The sequence below is a fragment of the Leptopilina heterotoma genome, unplaced genomic scaffold (assembly GCF_015476425.1).
Source record: "Leptopilina heterotoma isolate Lh14 unplaced genomic scaffold, ASM1547642v1 Lhet_220, whole genome shotgun sequence".
Taxonomy (NCBI): Eukaryota; Metazoa; Arthropoda; class Insecta; order Hymenoptera; family Figitidae; genus Leptopilina; species Leptopilina heterotoma.
In genome coordinates this window covers 838,925-853,194 of record NW_025110938.1, presented here as the reverse complement: position 1 = coordinate 853,194, position 14,270 = coordinate 838,925, and the positions used below count along the sequence as shown (strand labels likewise).

Here is a 14,270-nt window from a genome sequence, read left to right as displayed (position 1 = left end):
GTCTCAGTCTCTCAGGTCAAACTATACGTGTTGAAACTAAAATTTTACCATTGTATAATTGTAATAAATTTCAGAAATTGTAACTATTATATGTAACAATTAAGAACATACATTTAAAAAAGTGTAAAAACAAAAATCGGATTCATTAAAATAGAAACTTATATTTAAATGTGAATTTCATAAGGTAACATTTTAATTCTAATTCTTTTTAAGGTTAGGTTGAACAATTTTTTGACACTTGTTTTTTTTATAAAAGTTTGTCACTTATCTGATAGTAATAAACTTGTCAGTTGTCATTTTAATATAAAGTGATGACTTTTGTCTTTGAGGATTACTTAGAAAACTATACGAAGTCTCAATAATCTTTTTCAACAATTTTTTTTACTTCTTTGTTTTTTTTAGTAAAAATGGATAACGCACTTGTGGTAAACAATTGTCTTATTAAAGAAGAACTAGATTTAACATTAGAAGAAGAAGAAGAAGAAGAAGAAGAAGAAGAAGGATTAGAAGAAGAAGAAGAGGAGGATGAAGACGAAGAAGAAGGAGACACAGATTTTCTAGTTGATAATAATTGTGATCAAAATGAAAATGATGTAAATAATCCCGAGGAACCTCGGGTAAGAAGGAAAATAATGAAAAATTTTTACGATTTTGTCTATGGCGATCCAGCGGATCGTGTTCTAAGACTTGGATGTCAAGTATTTAAATACTGTAATTTTAGTTGTAAACACTTCACCCAAGAAGCTAGAAAGGAAATTTTTCAATATTTCTGGGGTACATTAGATATTAAAGAAAAAATGGAATTTATTTCCTCTCATATTTGTATGATTCACCAGAACCAAAAACGAACTCGTAGGAATTATTTTTTTAGATTTAATGAAAAAATGAATAAAGTTTGTTATAGAACATTTATCGATACATTGGACATAAGTCGTTCATGGATTATGTTTTCATTAAAGAATTTAAATCGTCACGTGAATGATGCGACAAGTCAATCTTTAAGTGAAGGTTATGTAAAAACGATGGCTCAAGATAAAAGGTAAGTTCTTTTTTTCTATTCTTTAGTATTTTACATTTTTCCTATAAATTAATTTTCTCTTTTTCAGAAATAAAGTACATCGTGTAGAGAATGTTGAAAATAAAAATACTTCACAATCAAAACAAGATGCTTTGGATAGAGTTAAAATTCAACAAGATTTACAAACAATGTCCTTTAAGAAGAGAGGTAAAAATAAGCCTCTATCGAAAATTCCAAAAGAAAAAGAATTTGAGACAATAATTTTGGATAATAATGAAAGTTCTCCTTCTGAAAATTCGTGAGTATTTTAAATAAACACACAGGGCATTAGCATTATTGAAAAAATTGTATCTATTTTTAATTTATAGTGAAACGAAGACGGCTGAAGATAATGAAGGCAATTCGAAAGAAATTAAAGAAGAGAAAGAAGGCAGTAATTCGAAAGAAATTAAAGAAGAAGAGAAAGAAGACAGTAATTCGAAAGAAATTAAAGAAAAAGAGAGTGAAGATCCCAACAAATTAGGCGACGGTAGTTCCAGTTCAATAGATTTCAAAAAACCATGTGGTACATGTGCCGCATGTGTCTACCCACTAGAAAAAAGAAAACTCATTGCCCAAACTTTATGGAAAAAAAAATCTTATAATGGAAGAATTCAATATCTAGTGAAATGTATTAAAATCACTGAATTTAAAGCACAAGCATATACATTCGAATTTTTTCTCAAATTTAATCCACCAGAATCGGAAAGTGTTTGTGAACATGGATTTCAAAATACATTGAGAATTTGTAACGATTTGTTGAAAGATGCAATGATGAGAGTAATGGAAGGTGCTAAAAGTGTACCGTAAGTAAAATAATCAGTAAATAAATCCAGGCCTCGGATATTATGACTTTTTCGACTTTTTTGTATTTTTAATCTACTAATGCGACTTTTTTTGCGCCTTAAAGTCGATCCGAGGTCTGTGAAGAAAAAAAATACATTCTTTTCTACACCACTAAAAATATGTTTTTCTTCTTTTTAGTCAAAGTCAAAATAAATTTACAGTAAACCTACAGAAGAAAGCAGAGAGTGCATATGATAAAAAATTGGCATATTTTTGGAAAAAAGCAAAGATATTCAAAATTGTTTGTCAAACACGAACAAAACTTCGAATCGAACAAAGTAATGGCATGTTATTTTGTAACGATGAATGCTACTTATATTGTCAAATGACAAAAAGTCAATGGTTTAGTATTTCCAATGAATTCTGGAGAATTGATTCAATCGCTGCTTTACGGAAATTCATTTTAAATCATATTCAATTTTTCTCATTATCAAATAAACCATGTCGGAAATATTTTTTAAAAATTGATAATATACTGACAGAAGTTTGTAGATATTTTTTCCTTGAAACTCTATCAATTAGAGGTGAATTAATTGAAATGATTGGCATGGAAAATAATTCGGAAATAAGAGGTTCGAATGAGTAAGTATATTTATATATATATAAATATTGAAGTATTATTTTTCATTATTCTTAATTATTTGAAATATTTCTTTTAGAAGAACAAGGGGAGAATTACCTATTGCAGAGAAAAATTATTTGACCGAACGAAAAATGAGTTTGCCGTGTGATGCGTTTCATCATCATAGATGTCGGCAGATTTCAGAGCGGCAAAGAAGGAATTTATTTCGATATTTTTGGATGTTAAAAAGTGATTTGGCACGGTACTCGTATATTGCAAAGCACGTGCAAGTAATAGAAGATCATTTTTTGAAGGGAAATTGTCAATTATTTTACTTTTTGGAAATTAATGAAGAACGTTATAAAGTTTGTCAAATAATGTTCGAGTCAACATTCGACATTGATGATAAATGGATTAAAAGAGCTCTCAATAAATTGAGTCTTGCACCAAAGGAAGTTGAAAAGAAGACAATAAATTTGACCCTCAAGAGATCATTATCTCCGGATTTAATTTTACGAAATGTTAAAAAAATTGCTTATTCTCAGTCGACAGCAACAAAAGAATCTGAGGCACACGATCCTGAAATTATTGATATTTCCAATGATTCGTAAGTTTCTTTTCTTTCAATTTTTCTAAACAAAATAATTATTTAATCAATGAATTTTTAAACATCTATTTATCTATCTTTCTTCCGGATGTCTCGATTTCTATAAAAAATTTTATTAAAACTGGAAAATAATTGAATTTTTTTGAAGAATCTTATTACAAATTTCTAATAGTAATTAAATTCTTTTGAGAAATTTTATTCGAATTGTATTAAAATAATTTAATTACTGCGAAAAGAATTTTATCAAAAATTTTTTAAAACAATTGAATTCTTTTGAGAAATTAAATCAAAAATTTTTTGAAATAATTCAATTCCTGCGAAGAATTTTAACAAAATTTTTAAATATTATTGAATTCTTTAGAAGAATTTCATTATAAATTTCTAAAAGTGATTGGATTTTTTCGACAAATTTTTTCAAAATTGTAATGAGAATAATTCAATTTCTGTGACAAGATTTTTATCATAATTTTTAAAAATTGTATTAGAAATAATTCATTATCAAAACAAGAATTTTATCAAAATTTTTAAAAATAATTGAATTCTTTCGAGAAATTTTATCAAAATTTTTGAGAATAATTGAATTCTATCAAGAACTTTTTTTAAAATTGTATTAAAAATAATTTAATTTCTGTGAAAAGAATTTTATAAAAATTTTTAATAATAATTGAATTCTTTCGAGGAATTTAATAAAAATTTTAGCGAATAATTGAATTTCTGCGAAGATTGTATCAAAACTTTTGAAATTTATTGAATTATTTGGAAGAATTTTCTTATAAATTTTTAAAAAGTAATTGAATTCTTTCGGAAAAATTTTTTAAAATTGTGCTGAAACTAATTCAATTATTTTGAAAAGAATTTTATCAAAATTTTTGATAATAATTGAATTCTTTTGAGAAATTTAATCAAAATTTTTGAAAATTATTTAATTCTTTGGAAGTATTTCATTATAAATTTCTCAAAGTAATTAAATTGAAATTTTATTAAAATTGTATTAAAAATAATTCAATTACTGTAAAAGGAATTTTATCAAAATTTCAAGAAAAAAAAATTTAATTCTTTCGATGAATTTAATCAAAATTTTTGAGAATAATTGAATTCCTATCAAAATTTTTGAAAATAATTGAATTCTTTTGAAAAATTTCATTATAAATTTTCAAAAAGTGATTGAATTCTTTTAAGAAATTTTTTTAAAATTGTGCTAATACTAATTCAATTTCTTTGAAAAAAATTTTATCAACATTTTTTAAAATAATTGAATTCTTTCGAGAAATTTTATAAAAATTGTATTAAAGAGAATTCAATTTCTGAGAAAAATTTGTCAACATTTTTGAAAATAATTAAATTCTATCAAAGAATTTTATTACAATTGTATTCAAAATAATTCAATTTCTGATAAGAATTTTATCAAATTTTTTGAAAATAATTGAATTTCTGCGAAGAATTTTATAAAAATTCTTAAAAATTCTTGAATACTTTGGAAGAATTTCATTATAAATTTCTAAAAATAATTTAATTCTTTCGAGAAATTTTATTCAAATTGTAATAAAATGTAAATTTAAAATAATTCAATTACTGTAAAAAGAATTTTATCAAAATTTTAAAAAATAATCCAATTCTTTCGAGAAATTTTATCAAAATTTTTGAGAATAATTGAATTCTTTGGAAGAACTTCATTATAAATTTCTAAAATTTCCTTCCTTGGATTTTTTAAGATTGTATTAAAAATATTTCAATTTCTGTGAACAGAATTTGATCAAAATTTTTAAAAATAATTTAATTGCTGTGATAAGAATTTTATCAAAATTTTTAAAAATAATTGAATTCTTTCGAGAAATTTTATTAAAATTGTATTAAAAATCAATACCTAGTTATAAAATATAGAAAAATAGTAGATTTTTTTTATCCTGAATGCATTTTTTCAGCATCGAAGATTCGGTTGAACCGGAAGATGACGAAAGTGTAGAAGCGAATTCAATATTTGATATATTGCAGCCAATGGAAATAAAAAAGGAAGATGAAGAAAGGATAGAAACACAAACAGGCGAATTATTACCAATAAAATCGGAATTAGTTAAACTGGAAGTAAACGAATCGTCAGAATTTAATCTCGTGGAAAATTTGAATACCGAAGAAGAAGAAGAAATAGAAGAAGCAGAAGTAAAAGAAGAAGTAATGTCAGAAGACGAGATAATAGAAATAGATTCAAAGGGCGAGAAAGTAAATAAAAATGAACATAAAATTGATTCAGAAGAACTAGCAGAAACATTAGATTCCATAGACAGGTTATCAGATGAAGAAATAATAGAAATCAATTCAGAAGACGAAGAAGAAATAGGAAATAAATCAAGTGTTAAAACTCAAATTTACGTGAATGATAGAATAAAATTCCCCCTCTCCCGTAAGTTGAAGGGTAAATTTTGCAATAACAATTGCAAAAACAAATGCTACTTCATCAACGATCACAAGGATCATATTTTCAATTATTTCTGGAACATTGGAAGTCGTTATCATAAATTTGAATTCCTCTCAAGAAACGTTGACGTGGTGCCATTTATGATTTCAAAATCAGTTAAGAATGAAGTAGTAACAGAAGTAATAACAATGAATTTAAATTTTTTCCTCGAAGTTCAAGAAAATCGCATCATGGTGTGTCAAGAGACATTTTTAGCAATTTTAGGCATTAAAATCGAATGGATTCACAATGTTTTGAATTATTTTGGGAGAAATTTGGAAAATGTTACGAAAAATCACACAATGTGTTTGAATTCACTAGAGGGGAGGGATATTTCAAAGGCAAAAGTCGACAATGGAGTGGCATTTGAAGCAGGATTACCTTATGTGACCACTAAGGGTACAACTGTACCAGGACGAAAAGTGAGAAAAGGTTGTAACGATTGTGATTATGAGTGTAAAAGTATCACGCATAGGCAGAGGGAAGAGATTTTTCACGATTTTTGGAATATATCGAATCGTCGTAGAAAGTACGACTATCTTTGGGAGCATATTAAAAAAATAAGATTTGAAGATTGGAGCAATATTTATAATGTGAAGGAATTTTATTTCGATGTCGATGGAAAATCGAAAGAGGTTTGTCCTATAACGTTCACCGCAACATTGGACATTGATGTTGTTTGGGTTGAAAAATTGGAACAGTTGAGAAATTCAGTTTCGTATTAACAATTTTTGTGAGAAAGAAAAATCTGCTAAGAAGAGATTTTCTTCTAGTTTCATGAATTATGTGATCTATATTTATAGGAAGTATTAAAAATTTGTCGGAACAAATAAAATCGTCGGTTTATAAATATTTCTAAACATGACTTTTATTTCTTTTTTTTATCTTTTCCATTTCTAAAATATTTCTAAAAAAAATTATGTTAAACCATGTTACGCAAGAATGGTTGATCATCAAAAACGGGAAAAATCGAAAAAAAAAAAAATGAAAAACTAAAGTAAACTAAGTATATTTTTATATTTTTACTTAAAAATATACTCTTACAATTAAGTATTGTCTAATAAAGAGATTTAATAATACTTTTACAAAAGAGAATTTCCTTTTTTTGACAATATGTTGGACTCCTACGCATAATTTAAAAAAAATGACAATTTATGAATGTTTCCTGAAAGAAAAGAAAAGCAAAGCAGTGTTTTGTTTTTCGATACTGTATGCTAAATAAACTGTTCGTTTACATTGGCATAATTCATTGACGTGTTCCACTTAAGGAAAGAAAGTTACAATTTATTGCAGAAAGATTTACGAGCAAGTGACTTTGAAGAATTGACTCCAGAAAATAAGAGTCTCGGGAGTAGTAGCTTTAATTGTATGCTTACTAAACACGACTGTGAGAAAGATGAAAACCGGTTTTGTTATTTTCTCACGATGTCGCATTTAACTTTGTGCTTTTACAAAACTTTTTTTTCTCCTTCTGTGATCAGTTTCCAGTTTCAGGAAAAAACCGCTGTAACCGCAAAATACTTTCTGTTATCAGCAAATAATTTTTCATGGTTGTGAATATCATCTGGATAGTCGTCTCTTTCTCTCTCTCTCCTCTTATTGGAGATGAGAAATAATAGTTTCTTAAATATAAAGTAAAGTCATTTTACGTTTTTATTCAGAAAAATATTATTTTTATTTCGCACATTTTTGTTTAGGAAGAAATTATTTTTATTTCGAAGGACATTTTTGCTTAAGAAGATATTATTTTTATTTTGAACGGCATTATTTTATTTAGAAAAATTTATTTTTAATATAGGTAATTTTTCTGAAAACCGATGAGTCGATGACCGACATTGTTTCCGGCCTATGATTATCATCAGACGAAAATTTCAAATTGTTCAAAAAGGAAATATATACAGTTATGTTGAACTCATTATCACTCCACTTTTAACAAACTTTTGTTATAAAAAAAAAATGAACGATGGCAGACTTTGTACTCGATAATTAATTTTAAAAAATTAGCAAAAAGTAGCTTTTAAACTAAAAAAAAGTAGCTATCGAAAAATTAAAATTGATGCCAAAAAAACTCGTTTTTTAAAACTTTACAAAACTGACAAAAAAGTAATTGAATTCTTTCGAGAAATTTTTTTAAAAATTGTATTAAAACTAATTTAATTTCTGTGAAAAGAATTTTATCAAAATTTTTAAAAATAATTTAATTATTTCGAGTATAATTAATTCAAAAAATTGTTGCTAAGAACTTTTTTTAAAATTGTATTAAAAATAATTTTTTAATTTCTGTGAAAAGAATTTAATAAAAATTTTTGAAAATAATTGAATTCTTTCGAGAAATTTAATGAACATTTTTGAAAATAATATTGAATTCCTGCGAAGAATTCCATTAAAACTTTAGAAGAATTTTATCACAAAGTTTTTAAAATAATTGAATTGCTTTAAAAAAAAATTTAATTAAAATTGTATTTCAAATAATTAATTTCTTTCGAATAATTTTATTAAAATATTTGAATTCTTTCAAGGAATTTTAAAAAAAGATTTTTTTAATAATTGATTTCTTCGAGAAATTGACATTAAATTTTTAAGAATTCTATATTTTATTTTCCTGACTTTTTTCTAATTTTCATCAAAAATATTTACTTCTTTCTTATCCTGGCCTGCTAATAAACTGAATTCCTTAAAAGGATTTTATTGCTCATGCATAAATTTAAATATTTATAAAAATAATTTAATTCTTGTGAAGAATTTTATAAAATTTTTTAAATAATTCAATTCTTTCCACTAATTTTATGAAAATTCTAATTTAAATAATTAAATTCCTGAGAAGTTTTTATTATTTATAAAAAGAATTGAATTCTTACGGAGATTTTTACAAAAAATCACTGAATTGCGAAAATTTTTTGAAAATAATTGAATTTTACAAATAATTCTATTAAATTTTTTGAAAATAATTGAATTTTACAAATAATTCTATTAAATTTTTTGAAAATAATTGAATTTCCATGAAAACTTTATTAATTTTGGAAATAATTGAATTGTGGAAATGAATATTGCTATTTAGGAAAATAATTGAATTGTTGCGAACGATTTTATTATAATTTTTTAAAATAATTGAATTTCTAAGAAGAAATTTTTTACTTTTAAAAATAATTGAATTTTTGTGATGAATATTGTTATTTATGAAAATAATTGAATTTTGCAATGAATTTAATTAGAATGCCTCAAAATAATTGAATTTTCGGAAATAATTTTGTTATATTTATCTTTAATAATTGAATTTACTCGAAGAATTATTTATGTAAATAATTGAATTCTTGGGAAGAATTTTATTAAAATCTAAAAGAATAATTGAATTATGTATTTCAAAAAAATTTAATTAAAATTGTTTTTAAAATAATTGATTTCTTTCGAACAATTTTATTAAAGTATTTGTAATAATTGAATTTCTGTGGAAAATTCTAATATTTTTGTAAAGAAATGAATTCTTTCAAAGAATTTTAAAAAATCATTTTTTTAAATAATTAATTTCTTTTGGAATTAAAATTAAATTTTTAAGAATAATTACATTTCTCCTTCTCGAGAAATTCCTGTAAAATTGTATTAAAAATAATAATTGAAATCCTGCGATGAATTTTATTAAACTTTTCAAAAATAATTGAATTCCTGAGAAGAATTTTATTATTTATGAAAATAATTGAATTCCTGAGAAGAATTTTATTATTTATGAAAAGAATTGAATTGACAGAAAAAAATTTATTATTTTTAAAAATAATTGAATTCTTGTGATTAATCATTGTTGTTTATAAAAATAATTGAATTTTGCAAACAATTTTATTAAAATCCCTCAAAATAATTGAATTTTCGTTAATAATTTTGTTATTTATCGACATAATTGAATTCTTGGGAAGAATTTTATTAAAATCTAAAGAAATAATTGAATTATTACAACAAAATTTAATTAAAATTGTATATAAAATAATTGATTTCTTTTAAACAATTTTATTTAATTGTTGCCCGTTTACTACTTAAATAAATAAGTAAATTAAAATATTTGAAAATAATTGCATTCCTGTGAAAAATTCTAATATTTTTGTAAATAATTGAATTTTTACAAATAATTTTAAAAAAACTTTTTTTTTAAATAATTTATTTTTTCGAGGAATTGAAATAAAATTTTTAAGAATAATTACATTTCTCGAGAAATTCCTATAAAATTGTATTAAAAATTATTGAAATTCTTCGATGAGTTTTATTATTTATAAGAATAATTGAATTCTTGCTTTAAAATTTTATTAACAATTTTTTTAAATAATTGAATTTCCATGAAAAATGTTATTATTAGGTAAAGTATTTGAATTATTATGAATAATTGTATAACAATTTTGTTTAATAATTGATTTTTTCGAAATTTTTTTGAAAATTCTATTATATTGAATTCCTGCGTGGAAATTTTATTATTTATGAAAATAATTGAATTTTGGATGAATTTTATCATTTCTTTTTTAAATTGAATTATTTTGCGAAATTTGATGAAAATACTAGATATTGAAAATAGAATTTCGAATATTTGTTGAAAATAATTGAATCGTTTTAAATTTAAAGAATTTGAGACTATAATTTTTGAGAAGTTTTTTGATTTCTGGTAATAGCGAATTTAAAGTAGTGGAAATTGTCAAAAAAAAAAAAAAAAAAAAGAAAAGAAACAGTTGCTTTTAGTGGCTGAAATCTAAAAAAAGTATCCTAATGATAGGAACCAAAAATTCAATGTTATTGGTGTTAAATAAAATATTCCGTTCTATTATAAATTATAATATAACAAAAGAGCATTCTCCTATTGTGAAAGACTTATATTCTTTATTCGATTAAATTGTGATTTCATATTATAGATATAGCTGAAGCTTTCCTTCAGCTGCTATTCTAATAAGATAATGTCAGACAACACTGGATGTATTATGGATCTATGCTTTACATTTAAATGTACAATACAAATGTAGGATGCATTATTGTAATGCAGGCGCTTTAAATATATTATGCAATTTATCGTGATTAACGTAACATCAGAAATTGTCTTACATATTGTAAAAGGTAAATTCACATCTTATAGGAAAGTAGTTTATTACCTGTCCAGGTAACACATTGCTGGGCACATTGCAGGCATTGCAAATTGGAATACCAAATTAAGATACACTTTCATTATACCTAACCTTGATACTTGTACTTCCGGCATCACTTATGCTATTGTTTAATATTGACATCGATTTTGCTATTACGGTTTGTAATCGGGTCATTGTCTTTACAGTAACGGCATATTAATGACAAGTCCTTTATAATCTTTATATATCTGACCACAAGACTTTGCAAATTACGATGAGGATCATTAGTTTTTTGAAGAACTTCTTTTTACATTGATATCTATCCGTACAATAAAAGAAGTTGTTCAAAAGTTTGCATAAAAAAATATGTTTAACAATACACGTTTTTAGTTATTGTTATGTATTTTAAATTTTTCTTTTCCGAGCCGACTTTACGTTTTGTTATTGTTTTCATTATTATCATTACACTTTTCAAGTATAGTCCGAACGATTCCTCGCATTTATACAAGAAGTACAAAAAAATATTATATTTCCCGTAAGGAAAATATTTTCTTTCTGAAAATTCGTTTTGTAATTACAACCGGACGCACTTAGTTATTACTGTACGGTTTCCTATTTATTCTGCGTTTTACTTTTTTCTCATGTTTCTGATTTTTTCACTGTTGCTTTTTTGTCTGCTTTTTTTTAGTTTCTTTTAGTCTGATTATTGTTTGTACTTTCTTTTTTTTTAATGCCTGAATTCAAATGACTTTATTATTTAATCTTCATACCCAAAGAAGATAACAATAAATAAATAATATTTTTATTTTATGACTTTATATTGATATAGAATTTTTCGAAATATAGGATCACAAAAATTTTATTTAAAGATTATCATTTTATTCATTTTGGCTTTAGGGGAGTGTTTTTGTAGATATTTAAGTTTTGTATTTCTATTGAAGAAGTTAATTTTCTTGAGACTATATGAACTATATTTCGTCCGGTGTAATATTCTTAGTTTCTTTATTATCATCAGTGAAAATGTGCAAGTAACTGACAGTAATTATTATTTACTGTGAACTAAAGGCCACACATTGTGGTAATGAGTGAAGAAAGGAGGAGGTTCCGTTTTGCATTAAACATTCACATCCACCGGAACTTAAACTATAAATCATAGTAATCGAATACCAGAGGCTATATCATCACATCTTAATTATAATAATAATAATAATTAATTTTCTATTTTTTAAACAAAAATTTGATGATAAATAAGTTAAAAGTAAAAATTTGTAGAAAGAAGAAATGTCAAATGAGGTAAATATTTGAGAATTGATATCTCGATCGCGGTATATATGACATCATTGCTTTTATAATTGACAAGAGTTTTAAATTAAATTTTATCACCGCGCAATCTCTCTGTAAATTCTAAAATAATGTGAATTTAGGAATTTTCACTATTTAAAACGTGCGTCAACTTTCTCAATATCACTTAAGCTGTGCGTGTATACAAACTGTTATTTTATTATATGTGCAAGTAGAACATATCGCACTATCTTAATGTTAACACATCGCATGATGTTTAATTAAAGAGATAATATACCGTAATAATTTCAATTTATTTTACACTTTGTTATAATGTCTCATGACGAATTTAATATATAATACTATTATATACTTCAAATTCAAACCACACCGTTTACTACCTATTAATATTATTATTTATCTAGTTGAAATCGACGATAAAAAAAGTTTTTAAGTTTTCATTAAAGTCATCACTATTATTGTATCCCAATTAAATCTTATCTCACGCGGAAAGTTTTCTTTTGTAATTAAAAACATTTTAAACTTTCTCATTTTGCTTTTTCATCCAAGGTATTTCTACATACATTTCAAGGTTTTTCTCGCAAAATAAAATAAATTGTTTTCTTTTTAAATTTCTCATTCCGTGATATATATGGGGTTGATCCAAAAATAAAATTGTAGGCGTGGATCGAGCTTTTAGTCTAGTTTTTAACACACCTTTCGGCAATAAAATTTTAATCAATTCGATTATAAATGCATGGAAAAAAGTCTGAAACCCAAATATTGAAAAGTAGTTTTTATTTGAAAAGTAGTTTAAATTCAGAAGCATTTAATAGTCATATACTCTCAAGGTTAAAATTCAGTAAAAAACGGTTCTGGTTTGAATAAAATTGTTTAATTTTTTTTTATAAGTAAATTTTTACCGTAAAAATGGCGAGGAAAATGGTTAATAGTTATTAGAGTATATAGATTTTATAAAACTATAAAAAATGTGACATTCAAAATAAGAATCTCCCAGGGTGCATTTACCCCTAAAGAGGGGATTCACATATGCTTGGAATTGTTTTCGAGGAGAAGCGGAAGCTGAGATTTTATGTAGCATGTCCGAAGACATTTCTAGCGTACTATATTTATCTATATGCATATATGTATATAGTTGTGAGTATTTAAGTACATATAGTATATACTTATATATATATATTTGGATTGCAGATGGTATGTGTATCCCGCAGTGAACGATTTACGCGTCTGGAACTCGAGGTATGTCCTCAACTCTTTCTTTGTGTCTCCCCTTGGTTCATACACTACGTTTCGTTCCTCTAACCGCAATTAACAAAGAATGCATTGGTTTCCCCTTAGATCATCTCTATTTCGAAAAAATGCAATTCATTCTTTCACTGAGGGCACTTTGTCAACGGAAATTTGAAAAAACCTACCCACCCCACATCATTTTGAAAATCAAATCCGAGTGTAAAAATAAAATCAATTCACTGTTAAATTATTAAAAATATCACAGTATTCCATAGGATATCAAATTATGAGACAAAAAACGTATCAAAATAGCATGGTTGCCACAAAACCTGGAAAATCTGGAAAACCTAAAAAAGTATGGAAAACATGAAAATAGTATGGAATTTAAAAAAATCTCTGGAACTTTACCTGCTTTTAAAGATTTTTGAGAAAATTTTTTTCTAGCAATAGTTTGGAACCAGTAAATAATTTTTATACTAACAATTGTTAGTAAACAGATAATTAAGTTCGCTCAAAAAATAATTTTTCATCTTCTGCTGATTGTCGGCTGTGGTTACTTTTTATGAATTGTGAATTAAATTAATTTTGATGACCCAGATATTAATTGGAATTGTTCTAGCAATAGTTTTTGACCAGTAAAAAATGTTATGACTAAAAATTGTTAGTAAACAGAAGAGATAGTTCGCTCAAAAAATAAATTTTCATCTTCTGCTGATTATCGGCTGTGGTTACTTTTTATGAATTGTGAAATAAATTAATTTTAATGAACCAGATATTAATTGGAATTGTTCTAGCAATAGTTTGGAACAAGTAAAAATTTTTTATACTAACAGTTAGTAAACAGATAATTAAGTTCGCTTAGAAAATAATTTTTCATCTTCTGCTGATTGTCGGCTGTGGTTACTTTTTATGAATTGTGAAATAAATTAAATTTAATGAACCAGATGTTAATTGGAATTGTTCTATTAATAGTTTAGGACCAGTAAACAATTTTCGTTTGAATTTAAATAATTTTCTGTAATTTTGCTTGTGTTTAAAGATTTTTAAGAAAATTTTAATTTAAAATTAAAAAATGTTTTTATCTTATTGGGATATGATCTGCGTTGCAATTTAATACTTTCAAG

The 14,270-nt window shown here is 24.8% G+C and overlaps 1 protein-coding gene across 2 annotated transcripts; it reads left to right on the top strand.

The window, feature by feature from the left end:
- On the top strand, positions 1 to 6,384 carry LOC122502084. 2 transcript variants are annotated; one of them, XM_043611971.1, is made up of 7 exons: positions 1 to 184; positions 403 to 1,039; positions 1,107 to 1,316; positions 1,387 to 1,863; positions 2,042 to 2,485; positions 2,566 to 3,072; positions 4,995 to 6,384. In XM_043611971.1, exons 2-7 carry the CDS (start codon positions 408 to 410, stop codon positions 6,247 to 6,249), a joined length of 3,525 nt encoding a protein of 1,174 aa, XP_043467906.1. In that variant the 5' UTR covers positions 1 to 184; positions 403 to 407; the 3' UTR covers positions 6,250 to 6,384. The 2 variants fall into 2 exon arrangements, with proteins under 2 accessions (XP_043467906.1, XP_043467905.1); XM_043611970.1 differs by having other exon boundaries at positions 2,563 to 3,072.
- The last annotated feature ends 7,886 nt before the right edge of the window (positions 6,385 to 14,270 follow it).

What these genes read in the sequence shown, in the direction of transcription:
- LOC122502084 (XM_043611970.1), top strand. Translation starts at nt 408, where the DNA reads ATGGATAACGCACTTGTGGTAAACAATTGTCTTATTAAAGAAGAACTA. An exon ending in ACGATGGCTCAAGATAAAAG is followed by an intron (nt 1,040 to 1,106) that starts GTAAGTTCTTTT and finishes TCTCTTTTTCAG; the next exon opens with AAATAAAGTACATCGTGTAG. An exon ending in GAAGGTGCTAAAAGTGTACC is followed by an intron (nt 1,864 to 2,041) that starts GTAAGTAAAATA and finishes TCTTCTTTTTAG; the next exon opens with TCAAAGTCAAAATAAATTTA.